General features: G+C 41.9%; 1 protein-coding gene across 2 annotated transcripts in view; it reads left to right on the top strand.

Moving 5' to 3' along the window:
• Positions 1-25,527, top strand: part of tanc1b (tetratricopeptide repeat, ankyrin repeat and coiled-coil containing 1b) — a 104,611-nt gene that overhangs the window by 61,304 nt on the left and 17,780 nt on the right. For both annotated transcript variants that reach the window (XM_041950221.1, XM_041950220.1), the window contains exons 7-13: positions 2,607-2,933; positions 13,618-13,740; positions 15,956-16,237; positions 16,544-16,698; positions 21,439-21,670; positions 22,271-22,437; positions 24,342-24,949. In XM_041950221.1, the coding sequence (XP_041806155.1) occupies positions 2,607-2,933; positions 13,618-13,740; positions 15,956-16,237; positions 16,544-16,698; positions 21,439-21,670; positions 22,271-22,437; positions 24,342-24,949 (1,894 nt within the window). The remainder of the gene's footprint in view (positions 1-2,606; positions 2,934-13,617; positions 13,741-15,955; positions 16,238-16,543; positions 16,699-21,438; positions 21,671-22,270; positions 22,438-24,341; positions 24,950-25,527) is intronic.

Below are 25,527 nucleotides of genomic sequence, written 5' to 3'. Positions count from 1 at the left end.
CCTAATTTGCCTAATAGTGTTTATTGTTTTCACTTCCGGTCCATATCGGTGTGAACAGGTAGTGCTCAATATAGAACTCACAGTTCAAGACCAGTTAACAATCACTGACTTGTGGGTCTGGATTGACTTGCCGTTGGTCCAGAAGCAGACTGAGGTCTGGACTTTGTGAAGCCCTGCTATAAAGTGTCTGTCGAATAACCAGCTTCAATCTGACTTCACTGCAGGTTATAACCACCTGTGGGAAACCAGGCACAGTGTATCAATAGCTTAGGTAGGAGAGTCTCAGAGTACTCAGAGTAATGACAAAAAATGCCATCTTACCAGTTGCTAGGTTTGATAAAAAAAAAAACATGGGCGATGACAAAAGCTTTGCTGACCCCTCAGTAATGTCTTTCTCCTTCTTTTGGCATTTTAACCCCAACCCATCAGCATGGATTCTCCCAGCATACACTCGCTGTGTTATTATCACATACTACAGTATTTCATGTGAAGCTTATTTATATCCTAATTTGCAAGCTGGGGATTGCAAACATATGCTCTTTGTGATTTAGAAAAACGTCTCACCTATGTAGTGTCACTCATTCATTATTTTGATTATCCCATTGGTTTATTTTTGTGGGGCTGGATAGCATTTGCGTCAGGTTGTATTCATCCTCTACCATGTGTCGCTCATTGGGTTTGTATCAGGCAGTTCCAGTATGAGAGAGCATTGAGGTGACAGTTTGACGTTGTATTACATCTCTAGTAATAGCCCTGTGAGACATCTGGGGATTTGCACAAGCTGACAGGAATATGACGTAGTCTCTTGATATATTAATCCGTCTGCTGTTTCTACTTACAAAGCTGACAGTGGCAATACAAAAGTTAAAAATTCATTCTGAAAATGGCTTTTGAATATTTGTGCTGAGGAATCAATAGCAAATGGTAAGTGTAAAATCCTGCAGTTATCCTCAGTTGAACTTAAATAATTTCTCAAGGCGCTGGTAGATTTTGGGGGAATGGTTAGCTGCTAGGAATAAGGTTTAACCTTTTCCTTATTCTTGTATTAACTAACTAAAGTATCACAGAATTGATGCCTATTTATGTTACTGAATGACATTATTATTCTACAGTAGAAATGCATGCCAAAGCCAGATATAACACTATAATTTGGATTTCCAGTCCTGCAGAGGTGACATAACTGATTATCATGAGTCTGTTATTGTATCCCCCCAGAGCGATATCATAGCTAGCTGTGGAATAATTTATATAAGCTGTGATATAGTATCTTCCAGCACAGAGCATCAACATGCTGCCACCCAGGATGAGACATGCAATCACGATGCATGCGTAAAACTACTTTGCTTGTGTCAAATCAAGATTTATTTTGTGAGAGTTTGACATGATGTGGCGTTGGCCTACAACATCCCACCCACTGCCTTGATAAGACTGCAGGCATGGAAAAGAACAAAGCTATGTTGTGTCCACAAGTCAGATTCCAGCCAGTGATTAATGTTCCCTGTTCTTTGAAGTTTTGACTCTCGCTATGATTTCAAAAGCACATTAATTTGGCTCTGTAGTGCTTTAAAAGCTCCTTGGTGGAACTGGGGAGACTTTGCAATGTCTTAGCATTGCCGTACAGCTCCCTGAGGAGTTTCTGCATGAGATGCCTAAAGAAGGACTTATGACAGCCCTTTAGCAATGACAAAAACCAGTTCTGTGTATGGTAAAATGACAAGCTTGCCATAGATTTGAATAGACCAAGTAAGCAATCACTGTAACTTCTTCTATGCTGTGATGACTCCTAATGCCATTCTCAGAGCAGGGCAAGGCCTGACAGGTGACATAAATGACCTCATATTTACCTAGGTAAAAAACACAGGAGTCACAAGGTCCAGGATGTGTTATATTATTGTTAGTGATGATGCAACGTGCTGCCGCATTATGAAATCCAGATTAGGAGTGTGTGATGCAAACACAGCCAGCTGGCCAGTCAGTTCCAGTCCTCTGACTGTGCTAATGTCTCTGTATCCAGCTGCCTGTCATTGTGTTGCTTTGGCCCTCCTCTCATCTTTTTGGATCGTATTAGATGGTTGTGCTGGCCTGAGGGAGGATTAAAGGATTTGTTCTCATGTTAGCAAAAACACCTGTCTGAATGCAAAAAAAACCCCAAAGGCATGTCTCAACAGTAATTCTTCACTCTTCACTTACATTTTTTATGTATGTTTAAGTGTGAATTTTGGTTCATAGTACAGCATCTAGCCGCTGTTTACACTGTATGATATTGGATCCTTCAACAGATGATCAAAAGCCATTCGAAGAGTCTGAGCTCAGGAAATGGATTCTACAAATCCATGCCATCATGTCTCTCTCGTTTTAATTAGTGTAAGCAGACTGTCTCTGTGAATATAAAATCAGCTGGTGAACAGTGTTGATAAGGGCAATGAGGAAAAGCGGGTAGTTATTCAAAGTTAAAAGTTTCATTACAGCTCAGTATCTCATTTGAGATGAAGACCGATAAGTGTTCATAGCACACAAAGAGCATTACTCTCACATTTCTTGCCTCTTTCCCTCATCTTACCTCCCTCGCTTGCTCTAATTCCTTCTCTGTTTTCATCTCCTCTCAGCCACCATCACTAGTTCTTCAGAGAATGACGACCGCAGTGGCTCCAGCCTGGAGTGGAGTAAGGATGGCAGCCTGAGGGGCAGCGGACGCCATGGCCTGGCACAGAGTGTGCGGGCGGACACCTGTTCTCCTGTGGCTGAAGAAGACTCCAACAGTGCCACAGCAACACCAGCCGACACCCCGTCCAGGACGGACCAGCAGCAGCAGCAGCAGTCCAACACATCAGCAGGGGCACCACAGCCTCCAAGTCACTCCCCCGAGGGACCCATTCCACACCAGCCACAGGCTTCCTCTTCCCTCATGATGCCGAGGCCCAACTCTGTAGCAGGTAAGAGCCCTAAGTTTTTGAGGCTTTGATGATGTGTTCTGTGCAGAAGAGGGGAAAGAATGGATCTGTGTATCTTTCCTTTGTGACTGTGAGTGTTTATTTAGCTTCATGTGAAACATTTTATCTAAGCTTTCTCCTTTAGCCTGGTAACCTTTTGTTATGCTGACAGTAAAATTATGACTCTGTGCTTGGGTGTCTCACTGCATTGCATTTCCAGTCAGTTGAAGACTGTGATGCTATGATATGACCTGCGCCTGAGGCTGACAAGTGTTGTGTCAGTTCCAGTCCAAGCAAGTGACAGACGTAGACTGAAAAAAGCATGTGTAGATACAGAGGGAATAAGAAGTTAGTGTTTTCCAGAAGCCAGGTTGTGCTTTTAAACCAGGATTGGAGGTACAAAGACAGAAGTTTGGGATTAGGCAGCTGTTGTATTTTGTGCCTCGGCCCTGCCTGCCGTGTCGGACATGAGCGCGAGCCGCTGTCTGGCTGATCTGTTCTGCATTCCTGTCCTGGAACCTCCCTGTTATGGCTCAGCTCTCCACATCCACACAGCTGTCACAGTTGTTGGTATCCCTCGCTTCCCCCTTTTCCCCCTCTCTCTTTCCCCCCTTTTCCATTCCCAGATCTCCCTCGCACTGCCCTCCAATGTTTTTGCTGTTGCTTCTTTTGACCTTGGCCCTGTTGTTGTAACACACACCCACAGCCGTTAGTTTTACATGTTCCTTTAAAAAGTCCAAAGCTGAGTTGAGACCAAGTCAGTGCAGAGACCAGCAAAAATCAGCCTGACTGGATGCCATGGTTGAACTAGTATTTGAGAACTATTAATTCCAGCGGTTTAAATCCTTTTGATTCACTAAGGACCGTTGTTAGATTGTGTACAAGTGAGCTGTGAAATCACCAGCAATAATGTCTGCAACTGTACTTGCAATCAGATGCTGTTTATCTTATACCCAGGGGAACAAGGTGCACATACTTGCTGTTAAGCTGACTAGACACTAGAAATAAATAGCAATATGAACATAAAGGACATGAGTTACATGTTTGCCTGTTATAGTAGTTGCACACTAGAGCGTGAGTTGAATGTAAAGGGTAAAGGACCTTAAATAAGATGACAACGCTCTCTTCAAGGAAAGGTGAAGACTATTCGGAGGTGGGGGTTACACAGTTTGTAGAACAGATGAGCTGTATGTCACACTGCATTGTACAAGCAGATGATCCCGTGGTGAGGCGAAATCACAGGCAATTACAGAAGCAGGGGCAGGCTGGGCATAAGTGGGAAAGGAACCAGGTGAAATTAGCTCAGACCAGTGGCCAAGATGGAGACAAGTCAAAGTACAGAAATGAAAACTGTAAGACTGAGACAACAAATAAAACATTAGAATATGACAGGGTGAAAAGTGTGTTTCACCTATTTCACCTGGATGCTGCAGCTGCCAAATTCAGTAGCTTTACTGCTCCTGTGAAATATGCCTCCTTTGCATTTGACCTTGAGGAAATACAGTAGCTATTCAGTCATGTCTGCAGCCACATCATTGTGCGCTTTTCTCTTTCATGGTATTGAGCTCAGAATCCTATTGAGTTTGAATGCACTTACTGTAAATCACCTTGGAGGAAAGCATCTGCCAAGTGAATGTTATTCAATTTAAACGTGGCAGGTTTGTCTCAAAGTCCAATAAGTTGCACACTGCTGAAGGTAATGTGCTTATTGTCTTTGTCAAAATTATCCTTGCAGCGTTCTCTTTAAACAACAGCAGGATAGTCAGATTGAGTGCGTACAAAGGATAGAAGCAGAAAAAATACTACATGGTTGGCGCATAGCCTGTTCTAAGACATAGTACACATGCCACAGCTTATGTATGTATTTCACACAATAGGCACTGACTCTTGCACAACACTTTTGATAATGTTTCTACAGCCCACGGTTGAAAGTGGTGCATGGCATTGTGCTGAATACGCCTGTTCATTGGCCATTCTATTGTTCCATGAGTCCAAACCCTTTTACATCTCATCATTATTTTGCTGCTGACATAAACCTGACCGGCACAGACACACTCTGGCTCATAAAGCTAACAGACCAGGAAATATTTGACTGTTTATGTGTGTTGGTTTGCGTGTGAGCACCAGCGTGCTCGTCTTCCCGTGTGCTCCAACAGTTTATGGGCTGATGTCATAGTTATGCAGCGTTGCCCTCCAGGGACCTGCAGAATTCACACCTCAGATTTTACGCTGTGTGGCAAAGCCCTGTGAGAGGACATCAAGGACGTGGTGGGACAACTTCATTTATGGCCCAAACCAATCTGCATTGGTGTCAGGCAGTGCCAGGGACACTGCCTCTTTTCAGGTGATGCTCAAGGAAATGTATTCACTAAAAAATAATGTTTCTAAAGAAGCAATTACTGAAGCAGGTTGGCACTACTGATGGAGGAGATAGCATTACCATTATACAAAACAAACGTGTTCATCATATGTGCCTTCACTCTATGTGCCAGAACCTCTCTGACTGTTTTCTGTTTTGTGGCTGTGTATGCCAGCACATTTGAAAATCAGGTGTCTGGTGTGGATACTTCCTGTCTATCGATAACACATTATCACATCATGGCTATAAACATGAAAAGAAATACAATGGCTGAATTTGATTGGCTTAAAAGATAAATGATCACTCATTAATTACTCCCTAAAACAGGGGGTTGAAGCAATGACTGTTTTTCCATTCAGGGTTTGGGTCATTACATTGTGCTATACATTAACTGGCCAGTGTAGCATTATTCATCGTAAGACTGCTTCCACCACATTTCTCATAGACTTTTTCTGACACACTGCTACGTAGCTACCTAATGATCCTTGTGGTACTGCAGTGTAACATGACATATCTCAAAGAAAAGATCGAGCCAGTATGTTGCCACCATTGGGTGAGAGAAAATCTTTTTTTCTGCCATACTGCCATTGGGATGAGAGTCAGCACCTCCAGGACTGAGACCACAGCACTCTGCTTGGTGGATTGCTCCCTTTGGCTTGCGAGCGACTTCTCCTCCAAATGAGGTTGACTCTTTCAGGGTCTTGTTGACAGGTGAGAGTAAGTTGGAGGATGAATTGGCGGATTTGTGTGGAACGGGCAGTGATGCACACCTTGTACTGGACTGTCATGGTGAGGAGGGTGCTATGTATGAAGGCAGAGCTTTCTTTTTTACACCTGATCTACGTTCCAGATGACACCAATCGACACAAGCATAGTAGGAACCTAAAAAGTGAGATCACAGATACAAACAACCAAAATTATTTTTTTTCCGTAGGATGTCTGGCTGCACATTTAGGCACAGTGTGAGGAGCTCGGACATCCGAGAGGAACTTTTGAGTAGCTGCTCATTGAAGCTGAAAAGAGCCAGTTAAGGTTGTTTGGGCATCTCTGGAGGAATCCAAGAGGCATTCAACAACAGTAGATGGAGACCCTGGGACGGACTCAGAACATGCTGGGGGGATTACATGCCCCACCTGGCCTGGGAACACCTCAGGATGCCATCAGGAAGAACTGGGATGTGTGGTTGTGAAAAATAATGTGTGGGCAAAGTGACTTAGCCTGTTGACACATTGACAGCAATACGTGGTGGAAAATAGGGTTAGGGTTAGGTATGGAGGTATGGATTGATGGGTTTCTCAGAAAATGCACTTGCAGTGTTATTTCACCCAGCTAAACACTGCACTGTTCTTATATCGATTGACTAAGCATTAGAATATTGAGGCAACCACAACAGACTGTTAAGAGAAGCGCATAAAGTTGCGTAAAGTCCAAATTTTCTTGAAGGCAAAGTGGATTTTGTCCATCTGTTTCATGCCAATCAGCAGGCATGTAGCTGGGCCTCTAGAATGTTAGCCATTTGTATGGAAGGAATGTCCGCATATTGCTGAGAAGTGTCACGTGCACTGCGTTGGTGAACAGACACACTCACACTGTGGCTAGCTTGTGCCTGGGCTGCTGTGGGAACTCGAGCAGCACTGTGTGGCGCCTGCATGTGCTGTGGCAAGTTGCACAAATGTTGGCTCGCACCACCTGTCATCTCCGAAGGAGCTGAATTCAGATGTCTCTTCATGAGCAGCTTGTAATTGCATCATTAGTCGGCCGTCTCTGTGGAATTATCTCGGCCACCATTCTTCATAGAAAATATTTTCTGACATATCTCGTAAGGCAGCAGTAAAAAGTTGTCACGTAGGCAACCCCAACAGGCACCACAGACATTTATCACCTATTTTCTATCAAAATATACCCTGCTTTAAAGGTAGCTGACCACATGTAAGGGCTGTGTGGGATACATACTTTAGAAAGTCCAAGAAATGGATTCAATATGTCCTGGGCTTCTTTGTGTTTTCAGAGAACCTGTACAGGAAAAAATATTGTTCTCTTTTATCCTCGCAGCACCCTTGATAATGCAGTCCTCTGTCTACAGCCAAGTATCAAAAGCCTGCTGAGATGGCTCTCAACAAACAAATGACATTGTCTAGGAATATAAATGGCTGTCTTAAAAGTGACTCACTTTGATTCACAGTATGTCATTAATTAATATCTGACTCAAGGATCATTATTTCTTTTCAACATGGTAAAAATGCATCTCCCACAAATTGTCTGTGAAATTATTTAAATGTGCTGAATGATGTTGCCGTGAACGGTGCTGACCTCGTATTTCAGACTGAGCAGTAGTGTTAGGCAGCTGGGTAGCCAGCACATTAACAACACTAACCTTTTGTCCCAAATGTTGGATTTTGCAGCACCCATGAATGTTCATGCGTCTCAAAAACACACAGTGAGCTTTGTAAAACGGTTGACAAAATTTGTCTTCATCTAAGCATCCTTTCTTCTGTCTTCATTATACTTAGCTAATAAGAATTCAGGGACTAAGAATTCTATTTTGAGTTATTTGTGTTAAGCTTTTCATAAAGGCTTACAGAGTCAAAGGGCCATATTAGTTCTGGCCACTGGAATTCCATGGTTTTGAAATCTTAGCTTGAGCTGCTTGTGGTCGGTTTGCTCAGACAGGGAGATTGAGTTAGGGTCACTGTGGCTCAGGAATGGTACTACAGTGCATCTGTGGGGTTTTGCTATTCAACACACAGGTTTGTGGTCTGAGCCATGTTGAGATACAGTACACAATCGATTTTTTGTTTCTTCTCCAAAATCCTCTGTTCTTCTGGCAAAACTCATGCTCTGTGATAACTTCACCGATGATAGTGGATCCAGTATCCTTCTTTAGGCTGTGTCTTCACCTAAACCTATGGGCTACTTCCAGGATATGTTGTTCCTCTATCAAACCAGAACAGTGACAAGGTAAGGTTTGTACAGCTGTGTTTTATTAGAATGACTGAGGTCATCTCCACCTGGTCCACGTGAACACAATCTGTTACGCAGTGATGTTTGCAAAGGTCAGACTGTAATTTCCTCAAATTGAAAAATCATGTCTCTTAAACTGCTGCAGTACTGCAGCTTGAAGAGAAGTTACGGCTTTTTAAATTTGATATGCTGTAGTCTCTCTATAGTACTGGAAGAGGAAGACATGATGTAACTGTTTTATCTGATAAGCTGTATCCTCATGTCTTCTCCAGTGTATGAGACAATATTGTCTGCTGTTATTTTTGTCGATGCTTTGTGATGTCTTCAGGTGGCCATAGAATCCTCCTTTGTCCCTTACTTTATGTAAACATTGATCTGTTTAGTCACAGATTGAAAAGAAAGCAAAGTGAACAGATAATCCATCAATATTCTCCAGCTCTTTGAAAGGGTCACATTTTAAAATGTCCTTTCTCAGTGAATTGTCAGTGCCTCTCTGTCACAGCACGAGCAAAATAAAAACCGTTGCAGAGATCAATCTGCTTGAGTTTTGAAGAGCTATTTAAAATTCTGCTCAGTGGCACTCCATTGACAGATCAGAACTTGCCAAATGCCCAATTTCAAAGGGACAGAGTGTTAGCTAACTACTCTGTGCCACCAAAGAGCCATCTGGCTAAGTTTGATTGACTGCACCCCACTATTTAGCGTTATGTAATAGCTGTCAAGGGACTACACAGCTGTTATGATGGCATACATATCTTAATTCAAGGTCTCTTTTCTTCCTATCTAGAGCTCTTGGCACAGAGTGTTTGTGGTGAGGAATGGCTTGGCTTGTGTTTCAAGTTGTGCATGCTATTCTTGTGTAGAAAATCCATTTTTAAAGCTACGCTGTCTCTTAATTGTGCTTTTAAGTTTGTGTTATCCAGACTATAGTTATTTCACAGTGGATTGACTCGTGGGACGGTGATACGGGTTGATCAGTCAGTCAGTCACTCACTCACTCAGTCAGTTGGTCTTCCACTTAGGTCCAGACTTGAGTATCTCAAACACTATTGGATGGAATGCCATGGAAGTTTGTACAGACATTCAAAATACGTCAGATGAATTGTAATAACTTTGGTGATCCCCTTACTTGTAGTGCCACATCAGATCAAAATTTCAATTTGTCCACTATTTTAGTTTATGGCTAAATACTTGCAAAACGAATTACATTTGTATAGCCTCAGCTGTACTGTATGCTAATCTAATCTAAGATGTTGTACTTGGTAAACATTATACCTGCTAAAAATCAGCGCGTTAGTACTGTCTGCATAGTCATTGTTTACATGTTAGCATTTGGTTTTAAGCACCAGTAGTACAGCCTCGCGGAGCTGCTAGGGTGGCTGTAGACTCTTGGTTTTACAGCTACCAAATTTCTTTGAAAGTGATGGAGCTGTAATACTACGATCATACCTGCATCATGCCATGTTGTAAATTTCTTGCATCAAACCCAGGTAGCAAGCTGCTGGCATGATCTGATAATATTTGGCTTGATTTTCAGTCAGACTTGGCCAGCAACAGCTCTGAGTCTGTGGTTTTCTTTGCACCGAGTTGAAGCTCTGGTAGTTTGTTCTCGTAGGCTGTGTGTCGCTCCCAACAAGCTTCACCATTCAAAAGTTTATGTTTATGTTCCAGGTGGTTTAAGGCCAACACTGAGGGGCCCATCACTCCATCTAGTGATGGAGGCAAGAAAGAAAGTCTCCTGTACTTGATGTAGTGGAAAACAGTGTTTCACAATCAAACCGCAAATTTGTTAAACATCATTTTTCTCAACAATCAGACTTCTTTTTCGTGTTGAAAGATTCCCTGACAAAGTCTATAGCAAAAACATAAAGAACTTGGTGCTGACAGTGTGCATGAAATGAGACACTGTTAGCGCCAATAGTGATGGGGGTGGTGATAATTAAGTATTATTTCAATATATAACTATATAACTGTGTATATTATGTTATTATAGCAAATTTCTTAAACCAAGTTTTCCAGGTTCATAGTTCTCGTTTCTCAGATTTCTGAATACTTGTCCATTATTTATTATTGTGGGAATCAGACCCCCATCTATGTCATAGCAACTAAATATTATGCCTTCCATTTTAGAGAAAATTTGCAGAACTTCCACCCTTACTCTAAAAACTGGCTTTCACTCTTACACATACAATGTCACACAATGGTTACAATGAACTCCTTCAAATTGAAAAAGGCAAGACTGTGGGCAAGTTGATGGGAGAACTGATTGTATCTATTGGTGCAGAGGAGAGCCAAGTCAGGGAGATAAGCGGCGCAGTGGTTGAGGCAGAAGAGCTCATCCCTCTTCTCTGCTCTGTCATGGGAAACACAGTACTAAAGGTTTCAAAGGGCAGACCTGCCTGGGGAAGGAAGAACACCATTTTCATCAGAACACAGTTTAAAGCTGCACAAATGTGTCAAAGTCACTGCAAGCACAGACTTTAAGGTATCATGTGTATGTTTTATCAATGGGTTGAGATGTGCAAGAAGAGGAAGGAATCCAGAGACTGAGGGCAGATACTGAATTATATGTGTATATATGAAGGCTTCCCGTGGGAATTCTTTGCCTTTAAAGAGCTGTGGATAACGAGAGATATGTCTTAACAAAAAGGAAAAAGGGTTATGGTGCAGGATGCATTATCGTAGACAGGAATGAAGGAGTGTGTGCATTTAAACTACTTAAGCAAGTCAAACTGAGTATTTCCTTCAGTCCTTGCTTATTGGACCCATGGGCAAAAAGAAATGCCTGGTGTAGAATGAGGTTTGGTGTAGCTTCTGTGTTCTCCACTTCAGAAATCTTGAAGAAATCCCAGGAGAAAAAAGATAAAGACCTCTTATTTGTGTCAGTATTGGGCTTTAGTGGCAAACTGCTTCATAGGGTTGATTTTCTGTCCATCTGTCCTCCTCTGTTCACACATCTCCCTACCCCCCACCTCCATATCTCCACAGTATTCGTGTCATATTCTTTCATGTACTTATTTGTAACTCTACAGCTTTTCCTACTTTTCCGCATGCCTCTCTCTTATCCCTCACCCCATTGCAGCCAGGATCATTGATTAATGCTACGGTAGCTGCCCATTACAAACTGTAATCAGCCACTGGAGACTAAATGTCTTGGTTTTCCATTTATTTTTCCTCTAATCCATTCCCTGTTCACCCTCTACTACTTGCATACCAAAATTTGTGTTTGCAAATGCATGCAGCAGATGGACACAGGTGTATGCATTAGTGTAGCGAGTGCAGAGAGGGTGGCATTCATTTAGCTAGTGCCTAATGTTGGGGATGCTGTGACTGGCTGAGCACTTGAGAGGGGGCAGCCAAGCCCTCTGCTCAGCAGCTGAATGCTGTCAGTGTGCCTGCACAGGAGCAGTGGGGCAGAGGAATCGCTTTTGTGCCCTCGGTGAGCTCATCCATTGGGAGCACTCTCAAGAGATTTAGCTGAGGGGCTGCACCCTGCCTACTTGCCTGTATGCTTGCCCAAATATATTCCATGCTGGGGACAAGGGGAGGGCTTTGAGAATTCCCACTGTCATTCCTGGCTCTGCTGATGGATGTAAGTAGCTGCTCAGTTTATTATCAGTTTTGTTCAGTTATTGGGGCTGTATTGCTCTGCGCACGCTGACTCCAGATTATGTTTTTATCTTTGTTTATTTTTTACTTTGTTTGTTATGAGTTCGACTGTGTCCCTTGCAGGAAAAGTAACCATGAGGGCCTTCTTTTATTCCAGTCAAAGCTATGTTGATGGCAGCTTCCTCAGTTACTCTGTTGTCAGCAGAAGGGTTTTAATTAGTGGGACATTCCAGAGAGCAAGTTAGCGACCAAGTGATGGGAGAGAGGGAGCGAAGAGAAGAGTTGAGTGTTTGTGACAGTGTCTCCCAGCTGATGCTGGAAAAGTAGAAAGCAGAGGCTTTGATTCTGCTCTTCAACAGGGCCAAGAGAGCATGGATCACCATGGTGATAGAACTGTTGAACAGTGAAAAGCAATTGGAAGAGAGACCTTGTACCACTAATGCACATCTTTATTATGTTTACAGACCACGTGCTGTAGTTCAAACGGAAAGTTTGCTTTGTTATCACTGGCTTATCAAGTAGTTCATCTGCAGAGTTTAGTTTCAGAGGGAGAGATCCTCCAATTGCTCTCCTGTTTTGAGACCATTATATTTGAAGATGTTGAAAGATCACCCTGCAGCCCTGATTCCAAAAAAGTTGGGACGCTGTGTAAAACATTAATAAAACTTGCTAATCCCTTTTGACTTATACCCAATTAAAAACAGTGCAAAGACGATATGTTTGACCTCATCAACTTCATTGATTTTTGTAAATATCTGCTCATTCTAAATTTGATGCAAGAAGTATGTTTCAAACAAGTTGGGACAGGAGCAACAAAAGACTGTAAAAGTTGTGGAATCCAAAAACATCTTTTTGGATCACTCCACAGGTAAACAGGTTGATTGGTAACAGGTGATAATATCATGATTTGAGATGAAAGAAGCATCCTGGAAAGACTCAGTCGTTAACAAGCGAGGATGGAGCGAGGTTCACCACTTTGTGAACACATGATTGTATAAAGGACGTTCCTACATGGACTCAGGAACACTTTGTAAAACCGCTGTCGATAAACAGTTTGTTTGCAAATGACTGCATTCTGTTTTAATTTACATTTTACACAGCATCCCAGCTGTTTTGGAATCGGGCTTGTATAGTAGAATAATCTTTTCCTCCAGAATTAGTATAACATTAACAGTAATTTGGATAATGTTCTCTAATGTATCACGCTTTTTGTTCCTGTTCTTGAATGATTGTGCATTAAGTCTATTCTGCGTTATGGTGCTGAAATTAGGGTGAAATGTTCTGTAATTACAAGAAGACTGAGCGCAATGAGTAATTTCTAAGCAATATAGAAGTGACGCCCTAAAGTAGAACATTTCTGTCTTTCTCCAGCTGTTAATTCCCTCTGTATTTTTATGTAAGATGAAGGTAATCTGCCTTCTCTACAGCCCAGCAGGGGTGTATGTGGGGACAGACCTCTCACCACTATATTGTGTGTAGCTGTCAGCTCAAATCAAAGAAAAAAGGAGTATTTCTGTCTTGACTTAGGGATACTGTTATTCTTTCTCCTACAGTATACTGGTACTTGCACACAATGCCTCGAGCAAACTGCAAATGTCAGAGCACACTGGCTTGCCACTTTCCTCACTCATCCTCTCTCAGAGATGCCAGATGTGCCACAAAATTTGACTTGTGTGTGTTTTTCTGTCTTACTCTTTATAGTCAATGCACCAATGTGTCTGCTTCACTTTCTCTTTATTTCTGTGTCTCTGTCAACAGCAACCAGTTCAACAAAGCTGGAAGACCTGAGCTTTCTTGATGAACAGCGCAACACCCCCCTGCGGACATCCATTCGCCTACCCTGGCACAATACAGGAGGAAGGCCACCTCAGGACTCTAAAGGTGACTGAGCTATGGGTGATTGATGTGGACACATATAAGGCAACCGGTTAAACGTGGAAAAACACAGTAGCTAAACATTTTACAGGCAATTGGGTTACTTTGAGAATGTGACAATTTTTACAGTTATGTTGTGCTTTTGTGAGTCGGAGTGTTAGCCATGTCAGCTTCCACATATTTGATATTACTGTAAAATGGTAAGAACTGATTTAATAAAAGTAAACTCTCAATGATATTGGAGTATGCAGCACAATGTAAAATGCAATCTGTAAAGTATTTAGACAGTGATATGTTTTTCATTGTTTTGACTTCACTCCAGTACACTAGATTTCAAATGAAATAGTGACAGTTGCTGTGAGGATAAAGTACTGTGTTTCAGCTTTAATGGTTTTTCATGTAGTGACATGCATATTAAGATAACAGTATAGGAATTGTATCTCTTGATGCTATTCAGATATATGTGTACAATGTGCTAAAATTCATGCATTATGCATCTGAGGTGGGTGTACGTACCTTCAAATGAAAGCTAAAAGTCAGCACTTAACCCTCATAGTCACTGTTTAATTTAAAATTTATCACACAGAGCCACAAACAAAGCTGTCCAAATACCTACAGTATGCACTGTAAACACCAGTGCACTGAAATAAAGCATCAAAATGCATGTTTCCTGTACACATTTAGCTCTACAGATAAAATCATGTATGGCTTCCTTGCATCACCAGCCTTTATCTTGGTTATATGTTTTGAAACCTTGGTGAGACAAATCCCATGACATGAATATTTGATGAGAACATGAATAATTTAATATGACATCATTAGATACTCAAACTATTTAACCCTCTTTTGAAAATGTCGTCTTTTTCTTTTCCACACGTCTTTAAACATCAAGTCAATAAAGTAGCATCATGTCAGTGGATTAATTTTTATATCCCTGCAGAAGAAACATTAGTACTGAGGAGCAGTCCGTGTCTGTTCAGACTACACTGCGTATATGGATGTGTTTTGTTTTCTGTTAACACAAGGGACTGCAAGACAGTTGTATAACACTTAATGATACAGTCTTAAAATACTCTAAGTCTTAAGTGAGTGAAAAGATGAGATATAGTTTGTTTTCTCATAACAGAGGTGGGAGTTAGTGGGCAAGAGGCACCATCATAGCCAACACAACAGGTCAGGTCAAAAGTCTAACAGAATATTCTATAAAAATCTGCATTACTCCTCACATTTATCTATAGATATGACTGAGTTATGGAAATGTGTCTGTACTATTTAGAAAACTGCAATGAGGACAAAATTGTCCTTTTTGTTAAAATTAATTACACTCACTGTATATGTCAAATGTGCCCGTAATCATTACCTAGTAGATCATGCAATAATTAAGAATGCACTGGCGGCATTCCATTCTTTCTCTTCCCGTATATTAAAATTGTGTTTACGAAGAAGTCCTGCCTTGTTTTCAGTATAAAAATACTATTTTTGTAAAAGTGTGAAAAACCAGTTAATTGTTAAAACAGTAAGCCATTGTTAAGATGAGAAAAATGCTCAGACCAAAGGTGTGGTTCTTTTCAACAGAACAATATGAGTCACAGTTGTAAAATGAACATCAGCAGTGGCAGCAGTAATTTTGGTAGTTGCAGTGATACAGTATTAGTAGAGAGAATCAGAGCTTTAAAAGAGTTCCTAAGTGAAGAAGTGTTCTGAGATCTAATTAGTGCTGAAGTAGACCAGATAGAGAGTCCTCTTTCAAGCCCACTTACATTGTGATTACATTTAAGTGAACATTTGTCCAAGTTAAAGCAGACAATTAAAAAAGCACGCAGTTTTAAGGCTACAATATTCAGGGTTTTGATGTAAGTGGCACATGCGGAAAAATTACATTTTCAGATGATCTTACAAAGTATGTGCACAGGTTTGTCTATGAAGGATGGAAGATGAATTTATTCTGGCATAAATTCAGGCTGAACCAGAGGTCCAATTTTGTCTTTACGTGCTTGTGTTTTTGGCACATTATTCAGAGGCTGCAGAAGAGCTTACAGTTAGCGATTGATGCTTCAACAGAAAACACTGCTGTATTGTTGACAGAAAGTGGGAATCATTCCAGGATCATGCTTCATGCCTTTATCTAAAAAGCAGTATCTCTGACTCTGCATATTTTTGTGAAATGGATAATGACATGCTTTTAATTCAATTTTTTTTCTTTCCTGCCCCTTTTCCTCAGCTCGTTTCGCTCCATACAAACCCGTGGACATCATGCTCAAGCCCTTGCTGTTCGAGGTGCCCAGCATCACCACAGACTCTGTGTTCGTGGGACGAGATTGGCTCTTTCAGGAGCTGGAAGATGTCCTGAAGGCCAGCGAGTCTGCAGAGAACCACGGCGCTGTAGTGGTGGGCAGTGTGGGTTATGGGAAGACAGCCATTATCTCCCGGCTAGTAGCGCTGAGCTGCCACGGAGGCCGCATGCGCCAGATCGCCTCCAACAGTCCCAGTGCCTCCCCTAAAAGTAATAATTTTTTTGTATTTGCCTTCAGGAGTTTTAAGTTAATGTTATCATATTCTCATTTTAATACTATCTTGCAAAGTGTGGAAGTGATGTCAGGATATGTCCACTGACGATAGAAACTCGTATCTCCTCAACTACTCTTGAACTGATTTCACAAAATATGGCCCTCACAACATAAAATCATTTTTGCTAATCCATCAAATAATACTAAAAAGTTCAATGACACACTCATTCGTAAACACATTGATCTACATTTATGAAATGTCTACATACATATGTGACAAAGTGTGGATCTGTGTTTTGTAGGTGGTGGGGGACCAAGCGCTGAACTTCCTCTCAGCCAACCACCGCAGCCCACTCCACCTTCCAGTGCTGCCAACACACTGAGAACCAACAGCTGCCCGGGGACGCCCGACATGCAGCGACGTAGGGAGGAGGCTGTCAAACGCCTGGCTGCGAAGGTACAACTTCAGCCAAAGCTGTTCCTCAGCATTCAAGAGAAATCACAGTGTGGAAGCCTGACTTGAGAAGAAAAGATTGTCTCACTTACCTTTAAAGATGATGTTCCATCCTAAAAAAAAAAAAAATTGATTGTAAACCTTAATTTCTATATCAGCTTCCTAAAAATGCCTATTTTGGACAGTTTGTATCTTCTTGCAGAACCTTGTGTGTTCTTGCAGTGATACTCTGCCTTATTACATTATGTTCATGGTGTGCAGAGATGCTTTTAGTATGTATGAGATGCACTGCAGAAGCCTGATACTGCCTCAGCTCAGTTGATTTATGCTTATATGTGTTTGTATATGATTTATGGTTATTTATGTTCATTTGTTTGATATTCAGCCAATGAAATATGGATGGTCCTCAGCAATCTGCTGACATTATGAAAGACTGTGCCACCATTGGTCTTTCAAAGACATTTAATATCACAGGCTTGTTTGATTTGAGAAGCAGCGAGCTTAGTTAAAGACTTGGCCATGAAAAGCAATATTGATGTCAGCAGCATCTCAGTACTGCAGTGTGACTGTGAGGAAGTGGGCAGATAGAAGACGTGCTCAGGTCTTTGGCATGCCCTTTTAGCTCACAGATGGAAGGCATTTGCATTGTGTAGGGTGAAAGCAGGGTCTCTCACTGCTCTGTCATGGGAACACACAAACTGTATAATCAGAATTTTTGTCCTAAATAGCACACTTATTCTTATAGTGCAGTCTGACGTTTACTTCAGATCAGCTGTTTGAAATAAAACTCATCCGAGTGTTTTTCACATCCTTCAGAGGCTGCTGTATCTTTCACTGTCTTTCATCAAACAGACAAGTTGCAACACATTAGATGGAAATGAAAAATTGTACCGAAGGTCTGTAGTCTTTTTGTTATTTTCTGTGCAGGGAAGACTTTTTTTTTTATTTTGGGGGGGAATTGTAAGCCCAACGGAAGAGAGATGTCAGGAAATGAGAGGAGAGAGATTGGTAATGACATCAAAGAAGAAAGAAAATGAAATCAGCCGCAGCAAAACCAGCAATGTTCTGGTTGGTGGTACACTGATTTTCCACATCAAAGCCTGTTTACAAGTGTTTGCCAGCACTGGGGTATATGGGAAAAAGTTGCATAAAGCCCCTTGTGGCTCCAGAGGGAGCTATGCGAAATCTGAGAAATTGCCCCAAGTGACATCACTTGAGGCATTTTATCGGTTAGTGCTGGAAAGGTGGAGTTAGAAGGGAGTGAGCTTTAAAGCCCACTCCTCATCTTTGCTTGAGACTAGTGGCTACATGAGCCGCCTGGATTGCAATTGCATTGTGGGTAATGTAGGCACAAGGATTTGACAAGGAAGAAGAATGTGTGGAACAAAAAAAAAAAGATGATTTCTCAGTTTTAAACATTGCTTTAAACTCTTCATCACGAGTCCGACATTGTTATGGGATGCAATGCTTCATCACTTTGAGTACTCTTGTGACTTGACGTGTACACCAGTGCCCCCCACATCCAGTTCATTTAAACGAAACCTACAAATGGTTTCATTGTTAACATTTAGTAGCAAAGAGTTATTAGAGAGAGGGCCAAGCACCAAATTTGACATCTACTAATTATTAGTCCCCACCTTCCCACTCTGTGTGAAAGCCTGCATGTTTGGGATTGCTTGAACTATCTGAGAACAATTTAATACTTTTAACCATTTGACTGTGTTCTTATAAAGCTGACTTGAGTTAGATAAAATCACTCAATCAGAGTTTCTATATTACTAGCAGGTGAACAGTTACAACATTCCTGCATTTTCGGCAGCAATGCTCTCATCACTATTGGAGACCACTTGTCTCTGACAGTGTTGGCAGCAAATACAGCAGCAGAAGTTGGAGCATATTTCTGCAATGTTTTCTCCGATTATGATCAAAATTGTTCAGTTGGGAGACAAGTCAGCATCGACCTGTCCGAAATGTCCTCTACTTAATGCACTTTGTCTTGAGTTGCTGCTTGCAGCTGTCTTTTGGTTTTATAATTATTAGATCCACATCCTGGAGATACTGTCATGGTGGTGTGCTTTTGTTAATCTGTTTTTGTATTTTTTTGTGTTCAGCATCATGAAATAATTTCAGAAATTTCTCATCTGATCTTCACTCTTGCAGCTTTAGTGTCAACTGACTACACGTGTTGTTTAGAAAACAGCACAACTGAGTGCACATAATTGATTGACCATGCCGTACCTGCATGTTCAGTAGATTTTGGAAGTACTTAGTTGAGTGAAACTCTCAGAGGAATTTAATAACTTTGGCAGTGCTTAGTGCTTTGCCCTCAGAGAGTTTTAACAAGGGGGATAGGGGACCATTATACTCCAGAGAAAGTTTTTGATTCACAATGGCATTCACTTGATTTGAATACCTTTGTGATTGCGGTTTGTTATCTTTTTTGAAGGGTGGCACAGCTTTCTAATGGGACTTTTTCTCTGGACTCTGTCATTGATCCTGCTTTGTCCTCATTTTTAATGTTACTGATTATATCCTGGTGTCCCTGCTACACCTGCAGGGTTTAACACTCTGGTTCTGTCATGGATACCTCCTTAGTGAAATAAGGCATGAGATGACTACTGTGCAGTTTGCCTCTGCTACTGGGAATGCTGAAGTTCATGCACCAGACAGCTGACTTTATGCCTGTGAGGCTCATCTAAATGTCTATGAAACCCAAGCAATATCCCTCAAGCCAATTATTGTGTAAAGTGTTTCCAGCAGGCGCTCTCAGAGGGCTCTGTTCCTGTGATGTGTGAATACTGATGCAACACTGAACAGCTTCTGTCAAATTCTGTCAGTTCTTTTTAATCATTGATTCAAAAGTGTTCTCATAACAGGGGCACTGAGGCCATTACATTTTATGGTTTATAGCAAGTTTTATGTCCTACTCCTATGCCACATTTTTCAGCATTGTTTCTCAAAAGCAAGTTCATTATTGTGCAAGTAGATGAAGAACTGCAGGTGTACTGCAGAGTGTTGCGTCATCATTTGTTGAGATTCTCATTGTTCAATGATGAAGCTGTACTCCACATTGCTTTTATGCTAACTAGCACTGCAGTCTCTTTGTCAGGCATCCGTCTAAAACCATTGCAGTTATACAAACATCAGGTTACTTTCATTTCCTGAACATGAGTTCACAGCTTCCATCTGTTGCTTTGTTATTGCATCTTTCCAACAAAGCACTCAGTTTGTGTGACATATGAAGTGCCCCAGGAGAAAAGTCTTCCTAAGGTGAACAGCCATGTCACAGCCCTATTCCTTGTGTGTAACTAATCACAGGTGACACAGGAGTCATAATGGCAGAAGAAAAAGCACAAACTCCACCGTACCAAATCCCCCAGTGAAGTATAATATTGGATTGTTAAAAAATATATGTTGATCATTTGCTTTCATTTAGCTCCTATTCTGTCATGTTGATGTTTTTTATGGTGATATGAAGAGTAAATGTAATTCCATGGAATTTAATGGCAGTGTTAGGCTGTTGTATTCTTTGCTTCTGGAAATCATTTTCTTACCTTTTCTGACAGACTACCACACTAGCTTTGCAGAGCAACACCTCATTTTGTCAGTTTTGTAGCGAGTGTACAACTTGAGAAACTAGTTGATATTATGGTGACGGATAGGGATGAAAAGTGCCTTTTGTTCCACATGAATTGCAGTTACTTGTTTAATCACAGTCCCCTCTTTGAACATCACCATCACGAGGCCCTAGATTGGTGTTGAAAGAGTACTGTTTCATTGTTCCTACCTAGCCTTGTTTCAAACCTCTAAATCACTGTCAACGACTTTGTTATTTCAGTGAAATGGCAATTCAGTCTAATTGTGAGGCTAGCTTCCACCCACATTTGAGCCAAAACCCATCATTGTTGTTCCCATATTTACAGTATATACCATATAGCTGAGGTTAAAATTTGGCCCATAAGCAAGGTGCCAGACTAGAATGTGTTCCTGCAATGATATGCACATCCAGATGACTGCCATGATTCAGTATGAAGAACTTGAGTCATTCATCACATGCAGTTACTTTGGACCAAGCCTTCTGTGCCATCTCAGAAGAGTGTAGGCTTTAGTCAGTTCCATAAACCACACTTCATTGTTCATGGAGCGATAGTCAGCAGGAGTAGAGGTACAGAGAGCAGAGGAACAGGTCACCTGCTCCTCCTCCTGCTGCCGCTGGAAGTGTGTCAGCTCCTCCAGGTTGGACTGTAATTAGAACAGAGTCATATATCCCCAGGGCATCTCTGTTTCCTTCTTTCCCATCCCTGCCCCTCCTTTTTCCTTCTGAATCAGACCTCCTTTGAACAGTGCAGCAACCTGTTCAGACACAGAAGATCCCTCTTTTAGAACTCCACCTGGGATCCTCTGGCTGCTTTTTATAGTAGAGTTTACCTGAGGTGGTCAGCCATTGCCCATTTGCTTCATCATCCCTTCTGCGTGGACGAGGGTGGAGGACGTCACGTTCTCAACTTGGTTGAAGAGATAAAATGTGGCTTTATGAAGGTTATGAACATAAGAAGACATCAGACTCAACACACGCATCTGAAAAATGTAATCTTAGTCAAAGGGGCTGCTGGCTTTTGCAAATGCTTAGAGGTTATTAAATTTTCCCAGCTTTGCATATTTGTCATTGCTAAAGCCAAAACTAATTAAACTCTTAATCTATCACTTTAACTCATTTTTTTCTCCCTTCCCTTTCTGTTCCAGGTGGTGGCATATCACTACTGCCAGGCAGATAACACGTACACCTGCCTGGTACCAGAGTTTGTACATAGTATCGCTGCCCTGCTGTGCAGAGCACACCAGCTCAGTGCGTACCGGGAGCTGTTGCTGAAAGAGCCCCACCTCCAGAGCATGCTCAGTCTGCGCTCCTGTGTCCAAGACCCCATGGCCGCTTTCCGGAGGGGGGTCCTTGAGCCACTAGCCAACCTTCGTAAAGGTAAACACCATCGATGATTTTTCATGTTTGTAGGCTTCTTCTCTTGTGAGTCAGTTTTGCTCATTTGCTGTTTTAGTCTTTAACAACTGCATGTTACTCCTCAGGAAATGTATAGCATGGAAAATGTGGCGGACAGACGTCCTAATCACTTTTACGTATGTGACTAAATTTTGTTAGACACCAGGGCCAAATAGTACTTATGAACAAGGTTTCTGAGTTGCAACACAGTTGTAGTGGGAACGGCTTTGTAAGCCACCTCAAACCTCTGCTATATCATAAAGAGACACTTACTGTAAGCTTGCAAACATTATAGGGATGTTAAATAAGACTTTTACAAGCCTATGATATGAATCAGAGAAAGAAAGATTTCCCAGTGTAACTCAACCAGCTGCCACTGGAAGTGTTAACTGTTTTCTCTCCAGAGCAAATGCAACTTGACATTTCAGTAGGGAGGGAAGTGGGAGCAGTGGCTGTGTAGTTGATGAATCTAAGTAAAGACCCTTATCACTCACTCTCACCGCACAAGTGAGAGAAGGTTTAGTTGAGCTGTTTCTCACTGCAGGTTGTTTTACCTTTGTTGGTTATTGTGTGTGTTTCCAGAGCGAAAGATTCCAGAGGAGGACCACATCATCTTGATAGACGGTCTGAATGAAGCCGAGTTCCATAAGCCCGACTACGGAGACACCATTGCCTCTTTCATCACTAAGATCATTGCCAAGTTCCCCCCCTGGCTCAAACTGGTGGTCACTGTCCGGGTCAATTTACTGGTAAAGAAGAACACATTAATAACAAACACTGTGTCGAGCTTATCTTTTACAGCATATATGTTGTCGGAATATGACATCGTTCAGACTTATTAAACTTTTCAAATTAACCTGCTAATGATAAGGATCAGTTATAATCAGCTTATTGCAGCAGGTTAGCAAATTTCTACAATTGTAGAGTTTAACAAATCCAATCTGCTGTCACTCCTTGATACTCTCATTGGCTGCCAAATCCTGCAGATTTTGACGAGTCGAAAGTTGAAAGGTTTTCCTGAGCTGCTTTTCTTCGTGGTACTCAACTCTCTACAGAGTCATTTTTGTCAAGCATATCCAGGAACATTCAAGAAGGAGTTGAAGTATCAGTGACCCGGAATCAAGGCTGCATTGCAGGCATGGAGCAGTCAGTCAGTTTGAGCTAACTAGCTTGGAGGGAAAGTGACACTAGGTCAAGCAGTTACAGAGATGTGCTGGGCCTATGTTGAACTCACGCTGGTGATAGCTGAGGCTGTGACACGCGACGGCTGATTCTCTATGCTGGGACGAAGCTCTGAGCCTGGGATAATAATGTGATAGCTGACTGACTGACATCCAGAACTCAAGTTATTAATGCTCAGGCAGAAGCCAAGCCGAGGTAGCGTCCATCAGTATGCAACACGCTGCAAACTCTGAGTCAGACTTATATCTGGTCCATGGCGAGGTTCTCTGGATGTGCTAAATCAATATATTGTAACACTGACATTTTGTATTCAGCTCTTAGCTATTCACCTTTATTAATCCACCAGGTTATGGTGTGAATATATATATATATATGTATATATATTTCTATATTTTTTTCCTCCAGATACGCCAGTTGACTGCGCACAGTGTGGTTTGCTTAAAACATTTCTGTGAAACTGACGTTCGGAGGGCTGTGATGGAGACGTGGAGCACTTTTTTAATTGGAGGGAATTTGTGTCACAACCTCTGAACTTGATGGCCAGTCTCATTTGTCACAATGTCTGAGCGAGTAGGAGATAAAAAGAACAAATCCTTGATACAGTGTTGGAAAGGTCATGTTAATACTCTTCCTTCAGTGGAAGCCATGGAAAAAAATAGTACTGAGTTTGCAACCACAGCATCATATTTGTGCATAGAAGCATCATGAAAACTGTCATAGTATTGTTTTGCACTTCGAACAAACAAATAGGATTTCACCAAAGAGGAAAGGCTCAAGATGTCGGCCTGTTCTTCCTTGACTAATATCTGGCCTATCTGTGAGGTGTCGCTAACACTTCACCTACCTCGGGGATTATGATCAGTGCATTTCAGTGACTCGGTGCATGTGTGTATACATGTGTTTGTGTGTCTGTTTGCTGTACCTTGTCATGATGAGGAAGAGAGAAGTCTTATCTTGGCGAGGCAATGTTTCTCTAGCCTCAGACAGGCTCAGGATTGCAGGATTAAGGTGCATTGATTTCTCCAACCCCCAGGACATGGATTGAAATGTGAGCTCTGGCTCAGACCTCTGCTAGATGTGTTTCTGCCCCCCCACCCCCACCTCCAATCCCATCCATCCCCTGTGTCTGAGTACTCACTTCCCAGTCCTGTTTTTTCTCATAACCACATTTCCTGCAGTAACAAGTGTCTGCTCTGGCCTGATAGCTCAGCATGTTTGCTCCCGTACTGCTCAAAAGAAGTCCTCTGATAGTAAACGCACAAGCAGAATTTCTTCAAATTGAATGTGAAGGATGCTTTTAACCATATTCTTCTATTTGTCCGTTGTAACAAGGAATACAATTTATATTGCAGAGACAAACTAGAAAATTACTTATTCCTATTTGGGTATTGAGATTTGATTGGGACATTTTCGCATAGGCCGCAAACATAACTTCTTCTGTGTAACTCTGTTGACCTCATCTCTTCAATAGGAGATTACCAGCCTTCTGCCGTTCTCCAAGATCTCCCTGGATGACTTCGCTGACAACAAAGAGATAAGCAACGACCTCAATGCGTATATCCAGTACCGAATCAATGGCAGCAAGGATATCATGAACAATATCAGCCTGAACGGAAAGGCCGACCCTATCACAGTTGGCAAACTCAGTAGCCACCTGATCTCACGCAGCCAGGGCTCCTACCTGTATCTCAAACTCACTCTGGATTTGTTTGAGAGAGGCCACCTGGTGATCAAGAGTGCCAGCTACAAAGTCGTGCCCGTCTCACTGGCAGAGCTCTACCAGTTGCAGTGCAACATGAAGTTCATGACCAATTCAGCCTTTGAGCGCTCACTGCCCATCCTCAATGTGGCGTTGGCCTCACTGCACCCCATGACTGACGAGCAGCTGTTCCAGGCCATCAACGCCGGCTTCATCCAAGGGGAGCTGCAATGGGAGGACTTCCAACAACGCATGGAGTTGCTGTCATGCTTCCTCATCAAAAGGCGGGACAAGACACGCATGTTTTGCCACCCCTCCTTCAGAGAGTGGCTGGTGTGGAGAGCTGATGGAGAGAGTACAGACTTCCTCTGTGACCCCAGGTCAGTCCTCTGCTTTGTAAGCAAATGCCGTAACTCAGCAGCTCTCCCTTTAGGAATGTGGACTACTTTTAAAAGCAGGACAAGTCCGTAGACTATCCAGAAAATATTCTTGCACTGCATCAAATTCAGACGTCAAACAATCTGTAGGGAAGCATAAATTAAGTCATGATTATGATTATATAGCCAAGTTATTTAAAAAAAAAGCAGTAGGCTTTTAATCAAAATGTCCTTATAGTGATTTTGAGACTGTGGCTCAGAGCACTGCTTGAAATTCAGCCCTTTCAGTACAAACAATGCACAGCAGACAGCACTCATGAACTTTTTACTTCTCAGTGTGGTTCTGAATTAGTTATTAATAGCATGTGAACCAAAGCCACGACATGAAAAGAAAACTGACATGAAGGACCTTCTGCAGAGAGTAAGTAGAATGTTCAAATCAATAAGTGCAGCATGACTCATTTCTGAGTCAGGGAGGAAATTGAGTTTGAGATGTTCCATATCATAGCAACCCACTATTTATAATGCAGGTGCTAATGGACTGTATTGCAACTTGCTATTTTGTTACTAGCAATCAACAA

Source organism: Chelmon rostratus, chromosome 13 (genome assembly GCF_017976325.1).
Source record: "Chelmon rostratus isolate fCheRos1 chromosome 13, fCheRos1.pri, whole genome shotgun sequence".
NCBI classification, from domain to species: Eukaryota; Metazoa; Chordata; class Actinopteri; order Chaetodontiformes; family Chaetodontidae; genus Chelmon; species Chelmon rostratus.
This window is presented reverse-complemented; position numbering and strand designations above follow the sequence as displayed.